The 22215-nt window shown below is 43.7% G+C and overlaps 1 protein-coding gene across 1 annotated transcript in view; it reads right to left on the minus strand.

The window, feature by feature from the left end:
• The window catches only part of LOC126161269 (brain-specific angiogenesis inhibitor 1-associated protein 2), a 667893-nt gene that overhangs the window by 57635 nt on the left and 588043 nt on the right, over positions 1-22215 (minus strand). The window contains exon 10 of the mRNA XM_049917008.1: positions 20110-20212. Within this exon, the coding sequence (XP_049772965.1) occupies positions 20110-20212 (103 nt within the window). The remainder of the gene's footprint in view (positions 1-20109; positions 20213-22215) is intronic.

The following is a 22215-nucleotide window of genomic DNA, read 5'->3' on the forward strand; positions in this document are numbered from 1 at the left end:
CGTTAGTTTTGTTAGCACATCTGAACATATAAACAAATACGTAATCAGTGCCGTTTGTTGCACTGTAAAATGTTAATTACATCCGGAGATATTGTAACCTAAAGTTGACGCTTGAGTACTACTCCTCCGCTGTTCGATCGTGTGCATCGGAGAGCACCGAATTACGTAGGGATCCAAAGGGAAGGGTGATGGACCTTAGGTACAGAAGAGACTGGAACAGCACTTTACGTCTACGTGCTAACACCTTCTTATTGGTCTTTTTCACTGACGCACATGTACATTACCATGAGGGGTGAGGTACACGTACACACGTGGTTTCCGTTTTCAATTACGGAGTGGAATAGAGTGTGTCCCGACATGTCAGGCCAATAGATGTTCAATGTTGTGGCCATCATTTGCTGCACACAATTGCAATCTCTGGCTTAATGAATGTCGTACACGCCGCAGTACATCTGGTGTAATGTCGCCGCAGGCTGCCACAATACGTTGTTTCATATCCTCTGGGGTTGTAGGCACATCACGGTACACATTCTCCTTTAACGTACCCCACAGAAAGAAGTCGAGAGGTGTAAGATCAGGAGAACGAGCTGGTCAATTTATGCGTCCTCCACGTCCTATGAAACGCCCGTTGAACATCCTGTCAAGGGTCAGCCTAGTGTTAATTGCGAAATGTGCAGGTGCACCATCATGGTGATACCACATACGTCGACGCGTTTACAGTGGGACATTTTCGAGCAACGTTGGCAGATCATTCTGTAGAAACGCGATGTATGTTGCAGCTGTTTGGGCCCCTGCAATGAAGTGAGGACGAATGAGGCGGTCGCCAATGATTCCGCGCCATACATTTACAGTCCACGGTCGCTATCGTTCTACCTCTCTGAGCCAGCGAGGATTGTCCACGGACCAGTAATGCATGTTCCGTAGATTCACTGCCCCGTGGTTTGTGAAACCCGCTTCATCGGTAAACTGGTAGAACTGCAACGCATTCTCTGTTAATGCCCATTGACAGAATTGCACTCGATGATTAAAGTCATCACCATGTAATTGCTGATGTTGCGACACGTGAAACGGGTGAAAGCGGTGACGATGCAGTATGCGCATGACACTACTTTGACTCAGTCCACCGGCTCTCGCAATGTCCCGTGTACTCAGCAGCTAACGCACCAACTGCACCCGCTTCTCCTGTGACGGGCCTGTTACGGACCCGTTAGCGTGCTACGACCATACCTGTTGCATACAGTTGGCGGTAGATGTTTTGCAATGTGCGGCACGTTGGATGCTCTCTGTCCGGGTACCGTTCTGCATACACCCTGCAGGCTTCAGATGTATTTCGTCGACACTCGTCATAGATGAGTATCATCTCCGCCTTTTCAGGGTTCGAATACACCATAGTCACAGTTCCTACAACACTACACTATCACAGACGTCTGGTAGCACGGTGTACTACAGTTGTCTGCGTGCGGAGACGAATGCAGAATAACAATAGCAGCAAGCGCTACATGCGGACACTGCGACAGCTAGACCAAACCACAACAGTGCACTACAGCCACACTCGTAAACACGGTCGTCATCGTAAACATGTCCCTGCAGATGCTGCTCGCCGACCGTGGCCCGTGTTTGTTACAACACGCAACTGAACGTCGGAGGTTTCAAGCGTCAACTTTAGGTTACAATGTCTCCGGATGTAATTAACATTTTACAATGCAACAAACGGCACTGATTACGTATTTGTTTATATGTTCAGATGTGCTAACAAAACTAACGGTGATCCATTTAAAAAAACGTAGGTTTGTGTTAAAAAACATACTTCCGTGCATTTTTGTATGGTTTGTATTAAACAATTACACCAGCCCCTCTCCTCACGTTCGGTCTGTGAAATCGGTTCGTCAGTATTTGATGTGGTTTACGAAATATATCCAGCGGTAACGTTAGGTGACTCATCCTGTATACATAAGTACACATGTCCAACCGTTTTAGTAATGTATATGGATGTTAATGTTGCATTGAAATGCAGTTTAATAATATATATTGTAAAAACTTTGACAACTACAGTATTAAAACTTGAGTTCAGAAAGCGGTGTAATGGGTATGTAGATATGCAGGGAATAAGAGGCTTCCACAGAGTAGGCTAGAGTGGAGCTCTGCCTTAGATCAGCAGTAATACTGAAGACCACAGCCTCTCGCACCTTCATCCCTTTTTGCAGATTTTGGGTTAGCAGGTCACTGTTGGTTTCTTGATTTCACTCACATGGCTCACTGACCACGTTCCGAGATCTTTTGACAGCTGCAGTTTTCACTGCCACCACTTTGCCTGACCCGTTCCACGCAGGTGCTCGCAGCCTAAGAATGATACACAAACGTGAGTGGCTACACGATATGAAAACAAAGCAGAGCAGTCTACGGCCACGTTACCAGAGCTCTCCTGCTGTAGGTCACCTGTGCGGTATGCTCAGCGACGTACGGAACGACCCAGAGCCACCAGCCAGAGGAACCTGACTGCGCCCTCGCCACAAACGTGCTAACCGCTTTAGCATAATACCTGGCGCCTCCATAAACAGAGCGCCGGCACCCGCCGCCCTTATCTGCAGCGGCGGCTGTCCTGCGGGCCCAGGGCCGGCCACCGGCCATTAGGTGGGACAACGGCGCGCGCCCTGTCCTCGCCCCTGGCTAATGGTCGCTCCGGAGTGCGGCCGCGAGGTCGTACACAGCCGCATTAATTCGGCGGCGACGGCGCGGCTCATACGCGGTCTGCCCTAAAGCGGACCCTACCCTCCCGTAACGAGCCATGAAGGGCGGCTGTCCGTGAAGGGCCGGCTGCCATTAGGCCCAGCGGTGCGACGCTGGTTGCTCTAGCCCGAATGGAGGACCTGACAGTCCTCCCAATGGCCCGTCGCTGACTGGCTGTCCAGGAGACAATGGCACGTCGTTGTTAGCGTACCGAAGCCACCCAGTCGTCTCTACGCATTGAGTGATGCAATGCGGTAAAGTTATACGATAGGCTATTTAGCGAAAGCAACCGTCTAGATCACTTAATATACTGTATGTCTTTCTTTATGACGCTGTTTCGGCCACTGCCATCGTCAGATCAATACGTAGCGCTTGTAAAAGAAGGGTTCACTGACAGTAACTATAAAACATATGCCTTAGCAAGGCTGAGTGACGCCCCACTAAGCCAGATCGTATACGTGGTTAGCATTCGTCTTTTGTTACGGAGGCGTAGCGCCGTATAACGATCCTGCCTTGGAGGCGGTTGAGTGGGAGATGTGTCTCAGAGCTGGAGAGTGACAGATGGTGACGCGAGACTGAATGCGCACGTAGTATACGAGGTGCATTCAAGTTCTAAGGCCTCCGATTTTTTTTCTAATTGACTACTCACCCCAAATCGATGAAACTGGCGTTAGTTCCCGACGTAATCGCCCTGCAGACGTACACATTTTTCACAACGCTGACGCCATGATTCCGTGGCAGCGGCGAAGGCTGCTTTAGGAGTCTGTTTTGACCACTGGAAAATCGCTGAGGCAATAGCAGCACGGCTGGTGAATGTGCAGCCATGGAGAGTGTCTTTCATTGTTGGAAAAAGCCAAAAGTCACTAGGAGCCAGGTCAGGTGAGTAGGGAGCATGAGGAATCACTTCAAAGTTGTTATCACGAAGAAACTGTTGCGTAACGTTAGCTCGATGTGCGGGTGCGTTGTCTTGGTGAAACAGCACACGCGCAGCCCTTCCTCGACCTTTTTGTTGCAGTGGAAGGGTGCACCTGTTACCGTAGTGCCCTTTGGAACGCAATGGGTAAGGATTACGCCCTCGCTGTTCCAGAACATGGACACCATCATTTTTTCAGCACTGGCGGTTACCCGAAATTTTTTGGTGGCGGTGAATCTGTGTGCTTCCATTGAGCTGACTGGCGCTTTGTTTCTGGATTGAAAAATGGCATCCACGTCTCATACATTGTCGCAACCGACGAAAAGAAAGTCCCATTCATGCTGTCATTGGGCGTCAACATTGCTTGGCAACATGCCACACGGGCAGCCATGTGGTCGTCCGTCAGCATTCGTGGCACCCACCTGGATGACAATTTTCGCATCTTCAGGTCGTCATGCAGGATTGTGTGCACAGAACCCACAGAAATGCCAACTCTGGAGGCGATCTGTTCAACAGTCATTCGGCGATCCCCCAAAACAATTCTCTCCACTTTCTCGATCATGTCGTTAGACTGGCTTGTGCGAGCCCGAGGTTGTTTCGGTTTGTTGTCACACGATGTTCTGCCTTCATTAAACTGTCGCACCCACGAACGCAGTTTCGACACAGCCATAACTCCATCACCACATGTCTCCTTCAACTGTCGATAAATTTCAATTGTTTTCACACCACGCAAATTCACAAAACGAATGATTGCACGCTGTTCAAGTAAGGAAAACGTCGCCATTTTAAGTATTTAAACAGTTCTCGTTCTCGTCCGCCGCTCGTGGTCTCGAGGTAGCGTTCTCGCTTCCCGAGCACGGGGTCCCGGGTTCGATTCCCGGCGGGGTCAGGGATTTTCACCTGCCTCGAGATGACTGGGTGTTTGTGTTGTCCTCATCATTTCATCATCATCCAGGAAAGTGGCGAAATTGGACTGAGCAAAGGTTGGGAAATTGTACGGGCGCTGATAACCACGCAGTTGAGCGCCCCACAAACCAAACATCATCATCCTCAGTTCTCATTCTCGCCGCTGGCGGTAAAATTGCATCTGTCGTACGGTGCTGCCATCTCTGGGACGTATTGACAATGAACGCGGCCTCATTTTAAAACAATCCGCATGTTTCTATCTCTTTCCAGTTCGGAGAAAAAAAATCGGAGGCCTTAGAACTTGAGTGCATCTCGTATGTGTCAGCCGATAGAGGACAATATTGGATAGGCGGACTGTGATTTTAGTTTCGATTGTGCCCACTAGAGTGCACTAAAGTAATAGAATATTTTTCATACACCGTTCTACTAATTTCATAAAGTGTTATTATGTCTTTTTGTGTATGTAAAATGTTATAAATGTCTTTTAGTAGCGCGTGAGTGTGGTTTAAGGTTAATATGAAGATAATTGTTTAACGAATTATGTAGTGGAATTTAGTGTGGGAACATTTCGAAGAAGTATAGATACGGACAAAGAGGATTGTTGTAGAATATGTTATAAATGTCTTTTAGTAGCGCGTGAGTGTGGTTTAAGGTTAATATGAAGATAATTGTTCAACGAATTATGTAGTGTAATTTAGTGTGGGAACATTTCGAAGAAGTATGGATACGGACAAAGAGGATTTTTGTAGAATATATTTCCAAAGTAAGTTTATGGTAAAGGGAAAGTTAATTCAGGTATAAATAACAATAGTAAATAACTTTATGCATAAGCAAAACTTCAACATATTAGATAATTACGTCGGTAAAAAGTGCAGTCGTTAGGTTTCAAAAATGGCTCTGAGCACTATGGGACTTAACATCTATGGTCATCAGTCTCCTAGAACTTACAACTACTTAAACCTAACTAACCTAAGGACATCACACAACATCCAGTCATCACGAGGCAGAGAAAATCCCTGGCCCCGCCGGGAATCGAACCCGGGAACCCGGGCGCGGGAAGCGAGAACGCTACCGCACGACCACGAGCTGCGGACTGTCGTTAGGTTTACTATTTTGCGATCGGTTATTAATGAAAAACGCGGACTGACGCGGGAAAGTGTTGTTTTGCTATTGGTGGTTGAGTAAACTGACCAATGGTAAAGCAATATTCTTCGCGCGCCTCTGTCTGCTGGGAGAGAAGACTTAGAGTATTCTAGAGAAGAGTGGGAGCCTAGCCATGGAACAGTCGGACGTGTGTAGTGGTAGTTCCGAGGGAAACGATAAGTTGCCGGATCTTGCAGTGTTTCATACATCAAAAGTGTTGGAAAGTGGCGGCATAACTATTCCGATGGGCGTGTAGAAATTTCGTGACGAGAAAAATATATTCCGCGTGGCGTATTGCGCAGGTCGTTGGCTAAAAACTGTGACTGCATTTGGTACCGGCAGACTTAATATTTGGCGAGCATTATCAATCAAAAACAATCAGTATTTTTGTAGCTATTACGTTTTCGGGAAATACAACACCATAAACTTGCTAACGTGAGTGAAAGGGATTATGAGTGACTGGGTTAAGACTAGCACGGGCTTGGCAGTGATACTTGTTCACCTAAGTTTCAGAATATATTATTTCAGGACAAAATTTCAAAACTTTCATTTGTGTGAAAACTTTCTTCCGAAACGTAGATTAGTGACTTAAATTGCAGCCAGGTTCAGGTCGAAGTACAGTAGCTTTCACTCGGCTTTCCTACTGATGATCTGCTGAGACAATGAAAGATTCGCGCCGCCGTAGTTACTGACACGAAACGCCGTTTCAAGAGTTCTAAGATTTGATGTGATGGTGGCGGCAGCCGGAAAGACGTTACAAATGAAGACACATGTTAAGTGACCAAAACGCTTTACACACTAATTATCCACAATGATCACAGACTCATTATTTTGTTTACGCATCCATACTAATACTATAACGAGCGATCAAAAAGTTTCCGTTCGAGGGTGTTGCAGCAGCTTATGAGCAACATAGAGCGAGTCTGATGCAGGTATGTAAACACCGACATGTAGCAAGGGAATAGTGTGGTATTCATGTCTTTCCGATGTGTGTGAGATAAACGCGAAGACGTGAACTATGTTGTTGTTGTTGTGGTCTTCAGCCCCGAGACTTGTTTGATGCAGCTCTCCATGCTACTCTATCCTGTGCAAGCTTCTTCATCTCCCAGTACCTACTGCAACCTACATCCTTTTGAATCTGCTTAGTGTATTCGTCTCTTGCTCTCCCTCTACGATTTTTACCCTCCACGCTGCCCTCCAATACTAAATTGGTGATCCCTTGATGCCTCAGAACATGTCCTACCAACTGATCCCTTCTTATAGTCAAGCTGTGCCACAAACTGCTCTTCTCTCCAATTCTATTCACTACCTCCTCATTTGTTATGTGATCTACCCATCTAACCTTCAGCATTCTTCTGTAGCACCACATTTAGAAAGCTTCTATTCTCTTCTTGTCCAAACTATTTATCGTCCGTGTTTCACTTCCATACATGGCTACGCTCCATACACATACTTTCAGAAACGACTTCCTGACACTTAAATCTATACTCGATGTTAACAAATTTCTCTTCTTCAGAAACGCTTTCCTTGCCATTGCCAGTCTACATTTTATATCCTCTCTACTTCGACCATCATCAGTTATTTTGCTCCCCAAATAGCAAAACTCCTTTACTACTTTAACTGTCTCATTTCCTAATCTAATTCCCTCAGCATCACCCGAGGTGTTATTGCATTATTCTTATCAATTAGAATCTTAATAATTTTACCATTTTATAATAAAACACCATTTCGAGGTATTCAATTCTATCCTATTAATTCGACTACATTCCTTTACCCTCGTTTTGCTTTCGTTGATGTTTATCTTATATCCTCCTTTGAAGACACTATCCATTCCGTTCAACTGCTCTTCCAAGTCCTTTGCTGTCTCTGACAGAATTACAATGTCATCGGCGAACCTCAACGTTTTTATTTCTTCTCCATGGATTTTAATACCTACTCCGATTTTTTTCTTTTGTTACCTTCACTGCATGCTCAATATATGAATAACATCGGGGACAGGCTACAACCCTGTCTCACTCCCTTCCCAACCACTGCTTCTCTTTCATGTCCCTCGACTCTTATAACTGCCATCTGGTTTCTGTACAAATTGTAAATAGCCTTTCGCTTTCTGTGTTTTACCCCTGTCACTTTCAGAATTTGAAAGAGAGTATTCGACTCAACATTGTCAAAAGCTTTCTTTAAGTCTACAAATGCTAGAAACGTAGGTTTGCCTTTCCTTAATCTTTCTTCTAAGATAAGTCGTAGGGTCAGTATTGCCTCACGTGTTCCAGTATTTCTACAGAATCCAAACTGATCTTCCCCGAGGTCGGCTTCTAACAGTTAACGCGAAACGTAGCGGCATTATTGCCACATCCGTCCAAACAGGACCAACTCGCTGTTGGTTTTTGCTACCTGCCGAAAGACATACACCGATAGAAATCCATTGGAAAATGAAGAATGTGTCAAAAACCGCCATTCTCGAATGGTGCATCAAGGCGTGTTGCTCCCTCGTATTAAAGGACGTCCCTATAAGACCAACGTCGTAATACAGTGGAAGTGCGAGGCCCCCGAGCGCCCGACCTATAGCCCTGATCTCTCCCCACACGATTATCACGCAGACAGTCTCTTAAGGTCTTGAAGTGTCGATGATTACTGTCAGAGGAGGATGTGCAGCAGGAAGCTACAGATTCCTTCATGTAGCACGACACTGTGTTTTTCCAAACGATATCTTCAACCTCCTGCGCCGATGGGATGATAGCTTCAACGGACACTGAGCTTTTATCTGACTGGCATAGCGATGCCGGACCATTTCTCTTGCGAACGGAAGCCTTTCGATCGCCGCTTGATTTGATTTTAACAGGGAAGCTAAAACAGCTTAGGTCTAACACGCCACTGCTCGCACCGAAACTAAGTTTATTGCGCGGTATCGCTCCCTGCCTATCTAGTAAAGCTAACCAATGCCCTTAAAAAGTGCAAGGAGCCCCTCTACCAGTTTTTTAGTAGACACAATTTATTCAGGTCTAGTTGTCCCGAAGATTCTGTATCTTTTACTCTCCAATGGCATGCATTCGAAGATTAGGTGTGACGCAGTATCTTCACCCTCATCACAGATCCTACATTTAGGGTCCTCTTCCGTTGTACCCATTGTGTGTAGGTGTTTTTTGAAATTCCCATGGCCGGTCATCAGTCCAGTCATGTGATATCTTTCCTGTTCAATCCCAGGATTACAGAGCTTCTTTTAAAACATGGCTTAGGTATCATTACCTTACCATGTTTTTGTTTAGGGACATTGGTCCAATATCTGGCTCCTAAGCCAGTACCGTAATTCTAATTTGATCATAGCCTTGGAGATTGACAGGAGAGGTTCCGGTCCAAAAAATGAACTTGTTACCCCCATCCCAGCCAATCTGTCGGCTTGTTCATTGCCACAGATCCTTGAGTGGCCAGGGACCCACACTAGGTTTACCCTATTCCTTCCCCCTAGCTCCACCAGATCCCTGTGACATTCTGTTACACTCTTAGATCTTGTTGCACGAGCTGCCAGTGATTTCACGGCAACCTGGCTGTCTGAACAGATGTAGATGCTACGGTCCTTGTAAGCCCTATGCATATTCTCCTCCACACATTCCCTGATTACAGTAATTTCAGCTTGGAATACAGAGGCCAGTTTTCCTAGGGAGATGATGCCCTCCAGTCTTGGCTGAACCCCGCACAACCCTGCCCCAGCGCCTTGGTCTATTTTCGACCCATCGGTGAACCAAACGATGTACCCCGTACGGTGTCGAACTGTTTTTTCCCACTACTCCCTGCTTTCAGTTATTATGTTGTAAGGCTGATCGAAGCAGTTGGGAGTTATTATACAGCCGACAGACATTTCCCCAGCCATTACTGTATTTACCTCAGTCATTATGTTAGTGTGTGGTTCTGGATATCCGTATGAGACCCAGTTTTTGCCGCTTTTAAGTCTGTGTGCTCCAGCTTACATAAAAGTGAAAGTAACTCTGTCTCTTACCTGACTAAATCGCTGAGCTTATTCCGAGGAAATCTGGTAAGGAAATAGCTTTATAGCATAGGAAAAACGTAGGCTAGTTTTTAAAGTGTGCGGTACAAGGCATTTATTGATTTTAAGAAAATAACGCGAATCACAAGAAATATTTCCTTTTTGAAACAGCTATTTACTCTTTTATCTTTGAACTTTATCATATTTCTGGAAATGCTTTTACTGGTTTATAACGTGGTTTACATAATACGATATTAAATAATCAATACGATGCGTATACAATCCTCTACGCATTTAATCAATACTTCCATAGTAATATTATTGAATGGGATAGTATCTCTGTTGCGTTTCCGGGACTAAACCGCTGACCCAATTTCAGCGAAATTTAGAATTGAGTTAGCTTGACCCTAAGGAAGAACATAGGCTACCTTAGAAAGTAGGGAAAAATAGGTCGCTGAGTGAGTGAAGTAAGGATTGGAGCGTCTTCTATTACACAGTGAACGTAAAACATTGTAAGATGTTTATATTTCTATTGTCTATTGTCAAACCACAATTTATGAAAGGTGTTCATATTTTATTAATAGGAGTAAGTAGGAATAATTAATATTTGTCATGTTAGAAATAATTGTGGTAGCAGGGAATGTCTGCACCAAAGTATTGTTGACAAGAGAGACCGCAAATTGATATAGTTTTAAAAAGGGCGGGAGAGACCGCATATGGATACATTTTAAGAAAAGAGCGGGAAGACCGCGCATTGATACATTTTGTAATGGTAGCAGGGATTGTCTGCGCCATAAAGCATTGTTGGCAGGGGAGACCGCACTTTAGCGTTCGTAGGAAGTCAGTAGTAAGCGAGACGTCAACCGAGTTGGTAGCAGGTCTGAAGCGAGAGGTTGAGAGGAGTAGTGTGCCTGCCAGCCACCAGCTACGATTTACAAGAGATTATAAACGGATGTACAGAGATATAAACTAACTATTATCATAAGAGGAACTAATATTATTGAATTATTTTCTTTGCGAAACTCAAGACTACTGAAGGTATGTTTGCGCAATGCTAGTGGTAAGATTATTGTAAAAAGTAAGTCCCATTTGAACGTTTGTAAAATCATTTCATTACCAACAGTAAATATCTGAAGCTTTTTCAGAATATAATTAATTTTTGCCAGCAATGTTGGAATGCAGATGATAATCCATACCAAAAACCATCAACGTAAAACTTTGCAAAATTTTATTGTTGTCAAGAAACTATGAATTACGTAACGTCAGTCAAATTAATTAAAGATAAATGTCAGCTTTGCTATTACAGAATAACGTCAGCTTTGATAATAAATACAGCCACTTATTATGACAGCCCACCAGCAGCTGATAGAGTACAGCAAAACAGAGTAAGTATATTCATGTCGCAGTTCGATGTAGCAGTCAGATGGCGATCCAGTAACAGTTAAAAAGGTGAGGCAAAGTTTTGGGTTATTGCAGATAACGACTGAGGGCCGCGACGACGACACATTCTATGTTTCGTCGAAATAATCAGAAAGCCACTTTTAATAAGCAGCAATTAAATTTGTATGCGAAGATTGAGAAAGAGAATTAATTTCAAACGGGAGATTTCATTCGTTATTATCAAGCAAGAGGTAGATATCCTGAGGGACAGTTTCATAGGTTACTGTAGAAGAGAAGGTAGCGTAACAAAAGAGATATAGATGAGACGGGAAGGTTTCACCATGTGCAAAAAATACTAAATTTGTTGAATAACGTACACGTTGTATAACGTATAGCTACTCGAATAGCACGTTGGTGAGATGCAAGTTTCTCCCCAAGCCCCTCTGCACGCATCACCGCTCAGCAGCTACACTGGGTGTGCTGCGGCGTCATGCTTTGGGGCAGGGTTAGCCGTGGCGGGGGGGGGGGGGGGTGGCGAAGGGGGCGAGGAGGATGAGGAGGGGGAAGGGGTCACGCACAACGAGCTGTGCTTGTCTGAACAGACATGTGGGGGACGCCTGACTGTATCGCACGTATGTACAGTGCTATTACAAATGATTGAAGCGATTTCATAAATTCACTGTAGCTCCATTCATTGACATATGGTCACGACACACTACAGATACGTAGAAAAACTCATAAAGTTTTGTTCGGCTGAAGCCGCACTTCAGGTATCTGCCGTCAGAGCGCTCGAGAGCGTAGTGAGACAAAGTGGCGACAGGAGTCGAGAAAGCGTATGTCGTGCTTGAAATGCACTCACATCGGTCAGTCATAACAGTGCAACGACACTTCAGGACGAAGTTCAACAAAGATTCACCAACTGCTAACTCCATTCGGCGACGGTATGCGCAGTTTAAACCTTCTGGATGCCTCTGTAAGGGGAAATCAACGGGTCGGCCTGCAGTGAGCAAAGAGAAGGTTGAACGCGTGCGGGCAAGTTTCACGCGTAGCCCACAGAAAATTTGCTCATGCCAGAACTGGAGACCGACAGCGTCAACTTCATCTTTCAACCGGATGATGCTCCACCGCACTTCCATCATGATGTTCGGCATTTCTTAAAACAGGAGATTGGAAAACCGATGGATCGGTCGTGGTGGAGATCATGATCAGCAATTCATGTCATGGCCTCCAAGCTCTCCCGACTTAACCCCATGCGATTTCTTTCTGTGGGGTTATGTGAAAGATTCAGTGTTTAAACCTCCTCTACCAAGAAATGTGCCAGAACTGCGAGCTCGCATCAACGATTCTTTCGAACTCATTGATGGGGACATGCTGCGCCGAGTGTGGGAGGAACTTGATTATCGGCTTGATGTCTGCCGAATCACTAAAGGGGCACATATCGAACATTTGTGAATGCCTAAAAAAACTTTTTGAGATTTTATATGTGTGTTCAAAGCATTGTGAAAATATCTGAAATAATAAAGTTATTGTAGAGCTGTGAAATCGCTTCAATCATTTGTAATAACCCTGTACGTATAGCAGCTTGCTAACTCCCCACCGCTCGTCATAACAGAAGTACTTAGGGCACCTCTGGGTAACAGCTCGTATATGATAAACGTAAATAATGTTAATGGTAAACAAAACAATGGATTTAATTAATTGTACTATGCTGCAAGGGCTATGCTCAATCTACAGCATACGAATTTGCGTAGTTGCATTACTTGTTTCAAGATTTGTCACATGGCAACGATGATTGCCTTTCGGTGTCTCGATGTCGGATGGAACTCTAGCTCATTGCTTATATATCAGCGTGCTATATATCAATGAAACAGATCTCAATGCTGTTATACAGGAGTATACAGCTCTGCCTGCCTACAGGTTGATGTGAGTACATAGAAAGAAAGATCCTCTATCATTTAGCTACAATGTAGCAGGTCAGCAACTGGAAGCAGTTAATTCCATAAATTATCTGGGACTAGGAATTGGGAGTGATTTAAAACAAATGATGATATGAAGTTGATCATCGATAAAGCAGATGCCATACTGAGATTCATTGGAAGAATCCTAAGGAAATGCAAACCGAAAACAAAGGAAGTAGGTTACAGTACACTTGTTCGCCCACTGCTTTAATACTGCTCAGCAGTGTGGGATCCGTACCAGATAGGGTTGATAGAAGAGAGAGAGAAGATACAACGGAGAGCAGCGCGCCTCGTTACAGGATCATTTAGTAATCGTGAAAGCGTTACGGAGATGATAGATAAACTCCAGTGGAAGACTCTGCAGGAGAGACGCTCAGTAGCTCAGTACGGGCTTTTTCGAGAACATACCTTCACCGAGGAGTCAAGCAGTATATTGCTCCCTCCTACGTATATCTCGCGAAGAGACCATGAGGATAGAATCAGAGAGATTAGAGCCCACACAGAGGCATACCGACAGTCTTTCTTTCCACGAAGAATACGAGACTGGAATAGAAGGGAGAACCGATAGAGGTACTCAAAGTGCCCTCCGCCACACACCGTCAGGTGGCTTGCGGAGTATGGATGTAGATGTTGAGGTAGGTTTTATGAAACACCCAACACCTACAAACATCACATGCAAATTTTCGTGTTCTCCCGCTCGCTAGGCGCAAATTATTAGTCGTACAGAAAAAAATGAACAGAAAGTTTTGGACCAAATTTAATGTGGTTAAATTTTGTACTGGGATATGTTTTCGCTGTAGACCACGGTTTTCGAGTTATTCAAGGACAACGCGTAGGGTCTTCTTGAATAATTCGAATACTATGGCCTCTAGCGTAAAAGTATCTCAGACAAAACTTGACTGCATTAAATTTCGTACAGAAAAGTCCTGTTCATTTTCTGTGTAGGTCGAACAGTACCCGCGGAGCGAGCCAGAGAATATGAAAATTTGCTCGTGGCATTTGAAGCCATTGCGGGTTGTATCAAGCCAATAGGTTTGGGCAGCTGAATCACACTGTATACAGGATGTTCGGAAAATCCCGTTACAAACTTCAAGGACTTGTAGAGAGGAGTGGGTATACAATATTTTGAATAGGAACCCCTGCCCGGAAACGTGCCGTTTTCGTGCTACAGCCGTTTGACAACATATTTCCTAGGTAGTTATGCAACAGGGTAGTCATGATGAGGAGATGTTACGTCGGATTCTATGACGCAATTTTTCTCTTGTCCTACGTCTCTGACTAGGTTCGAGCTTCGTTCATGTGTCTGTCAGTGTTAGAGAAACACAGTTGAGTACACATTTCCAGAATACACCGGCGCGACCCATCTGAACAGCGAACCTCATGAAGATGGAAAAGCTGCTCTTCGATCTCCACAACGTCCGACTCCACCGTATACCCTCCGCCACAATTACGCAGCGTCTTCGAGAAAAGGGTACCTTCAGCTCCAGCAGGCTTGACTTTGGTGCTCCAAGGAGACCCCGCACACCCGAATTGGAAGCGGCCGTACGGCATCACGTTGAAGTGAATCCGTCAACGAGAACACGAGCAATTTCTTTGGCTATTAATAAGTGGATTTGTAAAACAAGTGATGGAGTGGGTAACACCTAATCAGTTACATAAAGATGTGGTCACATTGTCAACAAAATGGTCGTATTACGGAAACGGTACGTATCCGCAAATGAATTCCAGTTCGAAGTATTATCTACTCACACCCCTCTACAAGTCCTAGAAGTTTGAAACGAGAATTTCCGAACATCCTGTGTAAAGTAAAACTTTTCCTCAAGAAAAAAATTCTACGAGAAATTGTCACTGCCTTCTGATGGTAGGCCTAGGCTGTATAGCTACAGTTTAGTTTTCCTTCAGTTGTATTAATCAGACAGTATTTTTCGACGTCGAACACGATGCTGGACTCGGAACGGCAAGACACGGAAGTGTTATAGTTTTTGACGAAGTACTCATTTCAATCTCACTTAAATATCTCAGCTACTATTAGACAAATCGGCGTCGTGGAAAAAAATAAAATAAAAAATAAAAACGGCGAGAGAAAGAGAGGAAAGGCTGAATTTTATGACGGTTCTACTTCCAGGAGTGCTAGTACTCCACTGTTTCAGAAGAATTTCTGTAATACCTGGAAGGTAGGAGGTGAGGAACTGGCTTTAGTAAAGCAGTGAGTATTGGTCGTGAGTCTTGCTCGGAAATCTCAGTCGTTTCGGCAACTGCCCGCGAATGGCAGAGGTCCCAGCTTCGAGTCTCCGTCAGGTGCACAGTTTTAATGTGCCAGAAGGTTTCAAATTAGTGCACAGTCGAGCGCAGAGTCAAAATTTATTCTTGACTGTATATGTTGCAACAGATGGCGAGCTTCAAGCATGTAACTCAAAGGTTCAGAAGCATGGGTGGCTCTCAAGTTTGAAAATTGAAAAATTCGTAGATTTATCAAAACGCGGAAATATGTGCCCTAAATATAACTAGAATATCGGGTGATAATGTATAGAGCGCAAAAATACCATTAACAATTAAAGTGGAATTGCCCTAATGGACCCAAAAATGAGCAGTAAATCTGAAAATACGAGCAATATAATTGACCTCGGACACCTCCTGCACTGTATGACGAGCCAGAGTACGGATGTTGACTTCACTGCTGCTGCTGATGGGGAAAACGTAACGGGGGCAGACCGAGGTCCACAAGACATATGCAAACAGCCAGCGGTGCAACGTAGCGGAAATGAACAACCGAATGGAAGCTACAATAAACTCAATAAATATGGACTATAACGTTACAGCAGTTGCAAATGCCACAAGTTACATAAAAAGAGAAAGTAGCAACAAACAACTTGAAAATAAAAATTGCAACTAACGCTGTAATTTATTTCCGGTTAATTACCACAGTTGCATATATATCAAACCATAATGTTCAATATTATGGACACAATGGGACTTCAAAAATGGTTCAAATGGCTCTGTGCACTATGGGACTTAACATCTGAGGTCATCAGTCCCCTAGAACTTAGAACTATTTAAACCTAACTAACATAGGGACATCACACACATCCATGCCCGAGGCAGGATTCGAACCTGCGACCGTAGCTGCAGCGTGGTTCCGGAGCGTCTAGAACCGCTCGACCACAGCGGCCGGCGCGATGGGATTCCGAGATACTACAGCAGAAACACTAGCAAGCGTAGTGTACGGCGTTTCCGAGAATCATTTTACACGATAAATGACTGCTCAGTGCATCGAAGACTAAAACTCTTTAACCATAATCCAAGAAATAATGATAAAGTACCACAAAAACAATATAGGACCAAGTCAATGGGAATACTTCGAAGAATTGCAGGATAATGTTATTCATTTGTGCTACAGCTAGAGGCGGCGCCAGTGTAGGTCCGCTGCATTCTACACATTCACAGTGCAGTTCGTTCGAAACGAGTGGGACCGCCTAACCTACTGAACATTAGTCTTTGTTTACACCATTTCGTGGAGTATTTTGTAACATTTGGGAATACGAAATTCAAGATACTTTGTCAAGCGGCTTGACCAAAACCAAAAGGTTTAAGAGAAGCCTAAAGGATTTACTGGTGGCCAACTCCTTCTACTCCACTGATGAATTTCTCAGTAGAACCAACTGATTTTCTGCAGAAATTTCATTGCACTAATGTGTTCATTGTAAATAAGTGTGTGTGTGTGTGTAAGTACGTACAATCTAACTTCTTCACCATTTCAGTGCTTCATTGTAAATAAGTATTATAGTAGTTCTATTACATGTTTATTACCTTATACATAAATAAAAACTTTTTTATTTTAAATTCAGTGCATTAGTGTTTGTAAAATAATTCTTTCATATGTTGTTGCTGTTGTCGTGGTCTTCACTCTAGAGAATGGTTTCATGCAGCTCTCCATGCTGCCCTATCCCGTGCAAGCTTCTTCATCTCCCAGTACTTACTGCAACCTGCATCCTTCCGAATCTGCTTAGTGTATTCATCTCTTGGTCTCCCTCTACGATTTTTACACTCCACGCTGCCCTCCAATGCTAAATTGGTGATCCCTTGATGCCTCAGAACATGTCCTACCAACCGGTTCCTTCTTCTTGTCAAGTTGTGCCACAAACTCCTCTTCTCCCCAGTTCTATTCAATACCTCCTCATTAGTTATGTCATCTACCCACCTAATCTTCAGCATTGTTCTGTAGCACCACATTTCGAAAGCTTCTATTCTCTTCTTGTCTAAACTATGTATCGTCCATGTTTCACTTCCATACATGGCTACACTCCATACAAATACTTTCAGAAACGACTTCCTGACACTTAAATCTAAACTCGATGTTATCATATTTCTCTTCTTCAGAAACGCTTTCCTTGCAATTGCCAGTCTACATTTTACATCCTCTCTACTTCGACTATCATCAGTTATTTTGCTCCCCAATTAGCAAAACTCCTTTACTACTTTAAGTGTCTCCTTTCCTAATCTAATTCCTTCAGCATCTCCCGACTTAATTCGACTGCATTCCATTATCCTCGTTTTGCTTTCGTTGATGTTCATCTTATATCCTCCTTTCACAAGTGTTCATTAAAAAAATGACGATCATTCCACTTGTGGACCTGTGGAACGTACATTAGCTTATTTGTTTCAGTTGTAAGTATTTGTCATGTATTATTGTTTTTCTGACATGTTCTACGTCCTGGAGGACCTCCTCATTACGGATCTATCGGAATGAAAGTAAATCTAATCTAATCTAATCTAATTCTAATCTAATCTACCTTGCTGTCTTAAGAGACACTCACTGAAATATTTACGTAAGTAAAATTTTGAAATTTGCTGTTCTTTATGTAGAAAATTATCTCAAAAAAAATTACGAACGACTGATGTTTTTGTAATTTTTCAGGTATTTTTTCTAGGTTAAATATTACAAATATTTAAGATGTAACACAATGATTTCGATACCACGTAGATCTAGGTAACTGGAATCTGATAAAGACTCTAGTGGATTTTTGTAATTTTTTTTATTGTTGCTTGGATTAAAAACAAGCATTTTTAAATAGCTGCAGGTACTAGTTGTATCTAGAGACGTACACTCTTCCCATCTTCATCATCATCATCATCATCATTTAAGACTGATTATGCCTTTCAGCGTTCAGTCTGGAGCATAGCCCCCTTTATACAGTTCCTCCATGATCCCCTATTCAGTGCTAACATTGGTGCCTTTTCTGATGTTAAACCTATTACTTCAAAATCATTCTTAACCGAATCCAGGTACCTTCTCCTCGGTCTGCCCCGACTCCTCCTACCCTCTACTGCTGAATCCATGAGTCTCTTGGGTAACCTTGCTTCTCCCATGCGTGTAACATGACCCCACCATCTAAGCCTGTTCGCCCTGACTGCTACATCTATAGAGTTCATTCCCAGTTTTTCTTTGATTTCCTCATTGTGGACACCCTCCTGCCATTGTTCCCATCTACTAGTACCTGCAATCATCCTAGCTACTTTCATATCCGTAACCTCAACCTTGTTGATAAGGTAACCTGAATCCACCCAGCTTTCGCTCCCATACAACAAAGTTGGTCGAAAGATTGAACGGTGCACAGATAACTTAGTCTTGGTACTGACTTCCTTCTTGCAGAAGAGAGTAGATCGTAGCTGAGCACTCACTGCATTAGCTTTGCTACACCTCGCTTCCAGTTCTTTCACTATGTTGCCATCCTGTGAGAATATGCATCCTAAGTACTTGAAACCGTCCACCTGTTCTAACTTTGTTCCTCCTATTTGGCACTCAATCCGTTTATATTTCTTTCCCACTGACATTACTTTCGTTTTGGAGATGCTAATCCTCCCATCTTCATTTGTAAAGCAATTAGGTCTTGAAAAACTACTACATGTCAGCAGACACTGTAACTGGGTCAATCTGTGCTACTTTATCTGATTTACAGAACGCTCTCGATAAATTTAACTGTTTGCACTGACCTCACAAGGGGAGGCCGCCAATTGTGAAATTCAGATTCGATTCATACTGCGCATAATAAAAGCTCATGGCCAGAGGTGTAATGTGGCAAAGCACCAAGATGCACTTCTCAGCCGTTGTCGAGGAAATCGACAGTTAAAGTAAACCGTTGCCATGAAATACTCTCTACGATTAATGATTTTCTACAGCGTCGTGGCGCAGCGGTAAGCGCCTGGGTTCGTAATCCGAAGGTCGCCGGATCGAATCTCGCGCCATGCAATTTTTTTATTATTATTTTATTGTAATTCATATATATATATATATATATATATATATATATATATATATATATATATATATATATAAACTATTAATGAATTGCTTATGCATGTTGGTGAGGGCGGATCGCTCTCCAATTGTACCGCCTCCATTTTTCCGTTTGTTTAACAGGGTGTACCAAAGCTCTCACGTCCGCACTGATTTTCGACGATGTTATAAGTTGTGCTAGGGACCGCATCTACCTTCTTTCGAAGTTAGCAGGCAACTACGCTGTTATGCGGCGGCTCGTTTCGGCCCATTCAGCATCTGTCCTTCAAGTGTAACGAGCGAGTAACGGAGTTTATATTTTATACCTGCCACAGAAAATTTGAGTTCGTGCGGTTTCTATTCTAATTCGAACGTTTGACTTACGCTATACGTATTCGTTTCGGAATATCGTTTCTACGTCTTCCGTTAACTATACATGGTTAACATTATGAAGACAATTAATAACATTTGTGAAATAAAACTTTGTTTGCGAAAAACATAATGATGTTCGAAGTCGCCAGTTTTTCCACGACAAACGACTTTCAACAACTTATTATATGCATCACTGCACCACGACGCTGTAGAAAGTTATTAATCGTAGAGAGTATTTCACAGCAACTGTTTATTTTAACTGTCGAGTTTCTCGACAACGGCTGAGAAGTGCATCTTGGTGCTTTGCCACATCACACCTCTGGCCATGAGCTTTTATTATGCGCAGTATGAACTGAATCTGAATTTCACAATTGGCGGCCTCCCCTTGTCAGAACAGTTTCAAATGTCACTCAGAGTATAGCGCTGTGTGGGGGAGTGCTGGAGACGCGCTGCCTACCTGTCGACGCCGTCCAGCAGCAGTTCTGTGTAGGCCAGCGGGAACCAGCCGGTGCACTGCGTCCGCAGGTTCTCGCCGAACTGCCACCCCTTGTTCCGTTCACCTGCCGACGATAACAGAGGAAAGACCAAAGTGTCGAAAATTAGCAAACTTGAAGGTTCCGTTGCAATATCACTAAAAGGATAGACTTTGGAATAAGTGAAAACTTTGAAGCACTTCACAGGCAGTTAGGTGACAGATAATGGAATCTTAGTGGAGGATGTAAGGAGGTAGACTGTCGATAGGTTATAGCGTTTTTACAAATGTAGCTTGGAGTATTGGACAGTAAAAAGCAAAGAAGGAAAATACACTGTCCGGCCATACTAATGTGACCACCAATCAAAAGCTTGAATAAGCAGCGCGAACCGCTGCGAGACTTGCAGGAAGAGAGAGAGTGAGGTTCTGGAAGGACCCGACAGGGATGTGGAGCCATGTCGACTTCAGCCTCGTGGCCAGGTGCGCTGGATTTTCCCAGCTGAGGGTCCATGGTGCGAACAACCTGATCGAGGCGGTCCCACACATTCTCGACTGGGTTTTAATCCGGGGAGTTTGGTGGCCAGGGGAGAACGGTAAACTCATCCATGGTGCTCTTTGAACCGCGTGCCTAGGCTGCGAGCTGTGTGACGCGTTGCAGTGTTCTGTTGACAGCCGCTCTCGTGCCTAGGGAAAACAAACTGATACTGATGGCTCCAAAATTCCGCAAGAAGAGTGTACAGGATGCGCTTTTTTCTGCCCTCAGATCCAGATCCGCAAAACCTTCAAACTGCCTACGAGCACTTCTATTTTTACGGCGGAGACAGTGGCAGTTTTGGAAGCACTTAAGTTTGTCTCTAGCAGTTCCTTCCCCAAGATATTGATAGTATCTGACTCGCAAAGCGTTCTTAAAATCATTCAGTACAGTCGATGGAACAAAACGACCAACAGTTATATCTTGGATGTGATATCTGAATATATTCGCAGCACACGCACGGGCCAGACGATCCATTTGTTGTGGGTACCTTCCCACTCTGGTATCGTCTATAATGATGAAGTCGATGCATTAGCCAAACAAGCGGCAACGTCAGGCACCGTACTGGATCTGCAGCTTCCTTATACAGACTACTTACGTGCAGTCAAGGATCACGCAAGACAACAATGGGAGGAAATGTGGAACGTTTCTCAACAGACAAAAGGCGGTTATTACGCAGTGCTACAACCTCGGATTCCTTCACAGCCATGGTTCATGAGGACACATCTGGACCGATCCACGATTTCTACCATCATAAGACTCCGCTTCAATCATGCCTCTTTCTCACAGCATCTACATCGGATCAACGTTTACAGTTCACCAGCATGTGAGTGTGATCCTGAGTCGGAAGCTGATGTCAATCACATCTTATTTATGTGCCCCAAATTTGACCGTGAACGGTTGGTCTTTTTGAAGATATTGCTGAGTATGGGCTACCATCTTCCTCAATCAGCTTCTTTTCTTTTGTGTACTAAAGACGTGCGTCTATATAAAGTGATCGTTAACTTCATCAAGAGTACTGGTCACAATCTGCAGGTTTCAATGGTGTACGTGAATTATAAATATGTCTTGCTGATGAAGATATTCCAGAACTGGTGTGAATTGTACGCCAAGACACTTTTAATTATTTTTCAATTCAATTCAATTTTTAAAACATTAAGTACAAAACTGTAACAGTTAAGCTTTTTATTCTTGTAAATATGCATTTCTGTATTTGTTAATTCAGTTATGTGTACATTGTCATTGTGTTGCCGATGGCTAAATTGAGTACACACTCAAAGGCCAAATAAAATAAATAAATAAATAAAAAAAACAAACTGCATGCAGGGGTGGTGTAGGACAGATGCGTACTCGTTATTTACTGTGTCTTCCTGAATGACGTCACCCAGGGAATGCCATGTAAACATTCTCCAGAATATAAGGCTTCCTTCTCCGGCCTGGACCCTTCCCATTGTTGCAAGGTGTTTGCTTTCAGACGTTTCACGCGTGAAGCATAAAACGTGATTCGTGTGAAAATGACACCTGTCACCGCTCAGTGGACGTCCAGTTCCAGTACGGGC

Source organism: Schistocerca cancellata, chromosome 2 (assembly GCF_023864275.1).
Source record: "Schistocerca cancellata isolate TAMUIC-IGC-003103 chromosome 2, iqSchCanc2.1, whole genome shotgun sequence".
Taxonomy (NCBI): Eukaryota; Metazoa; Arthropoda; class Insecta; order Orthoptera; family Acrididae; genus Schistocerca; species Schistocerca cancellata.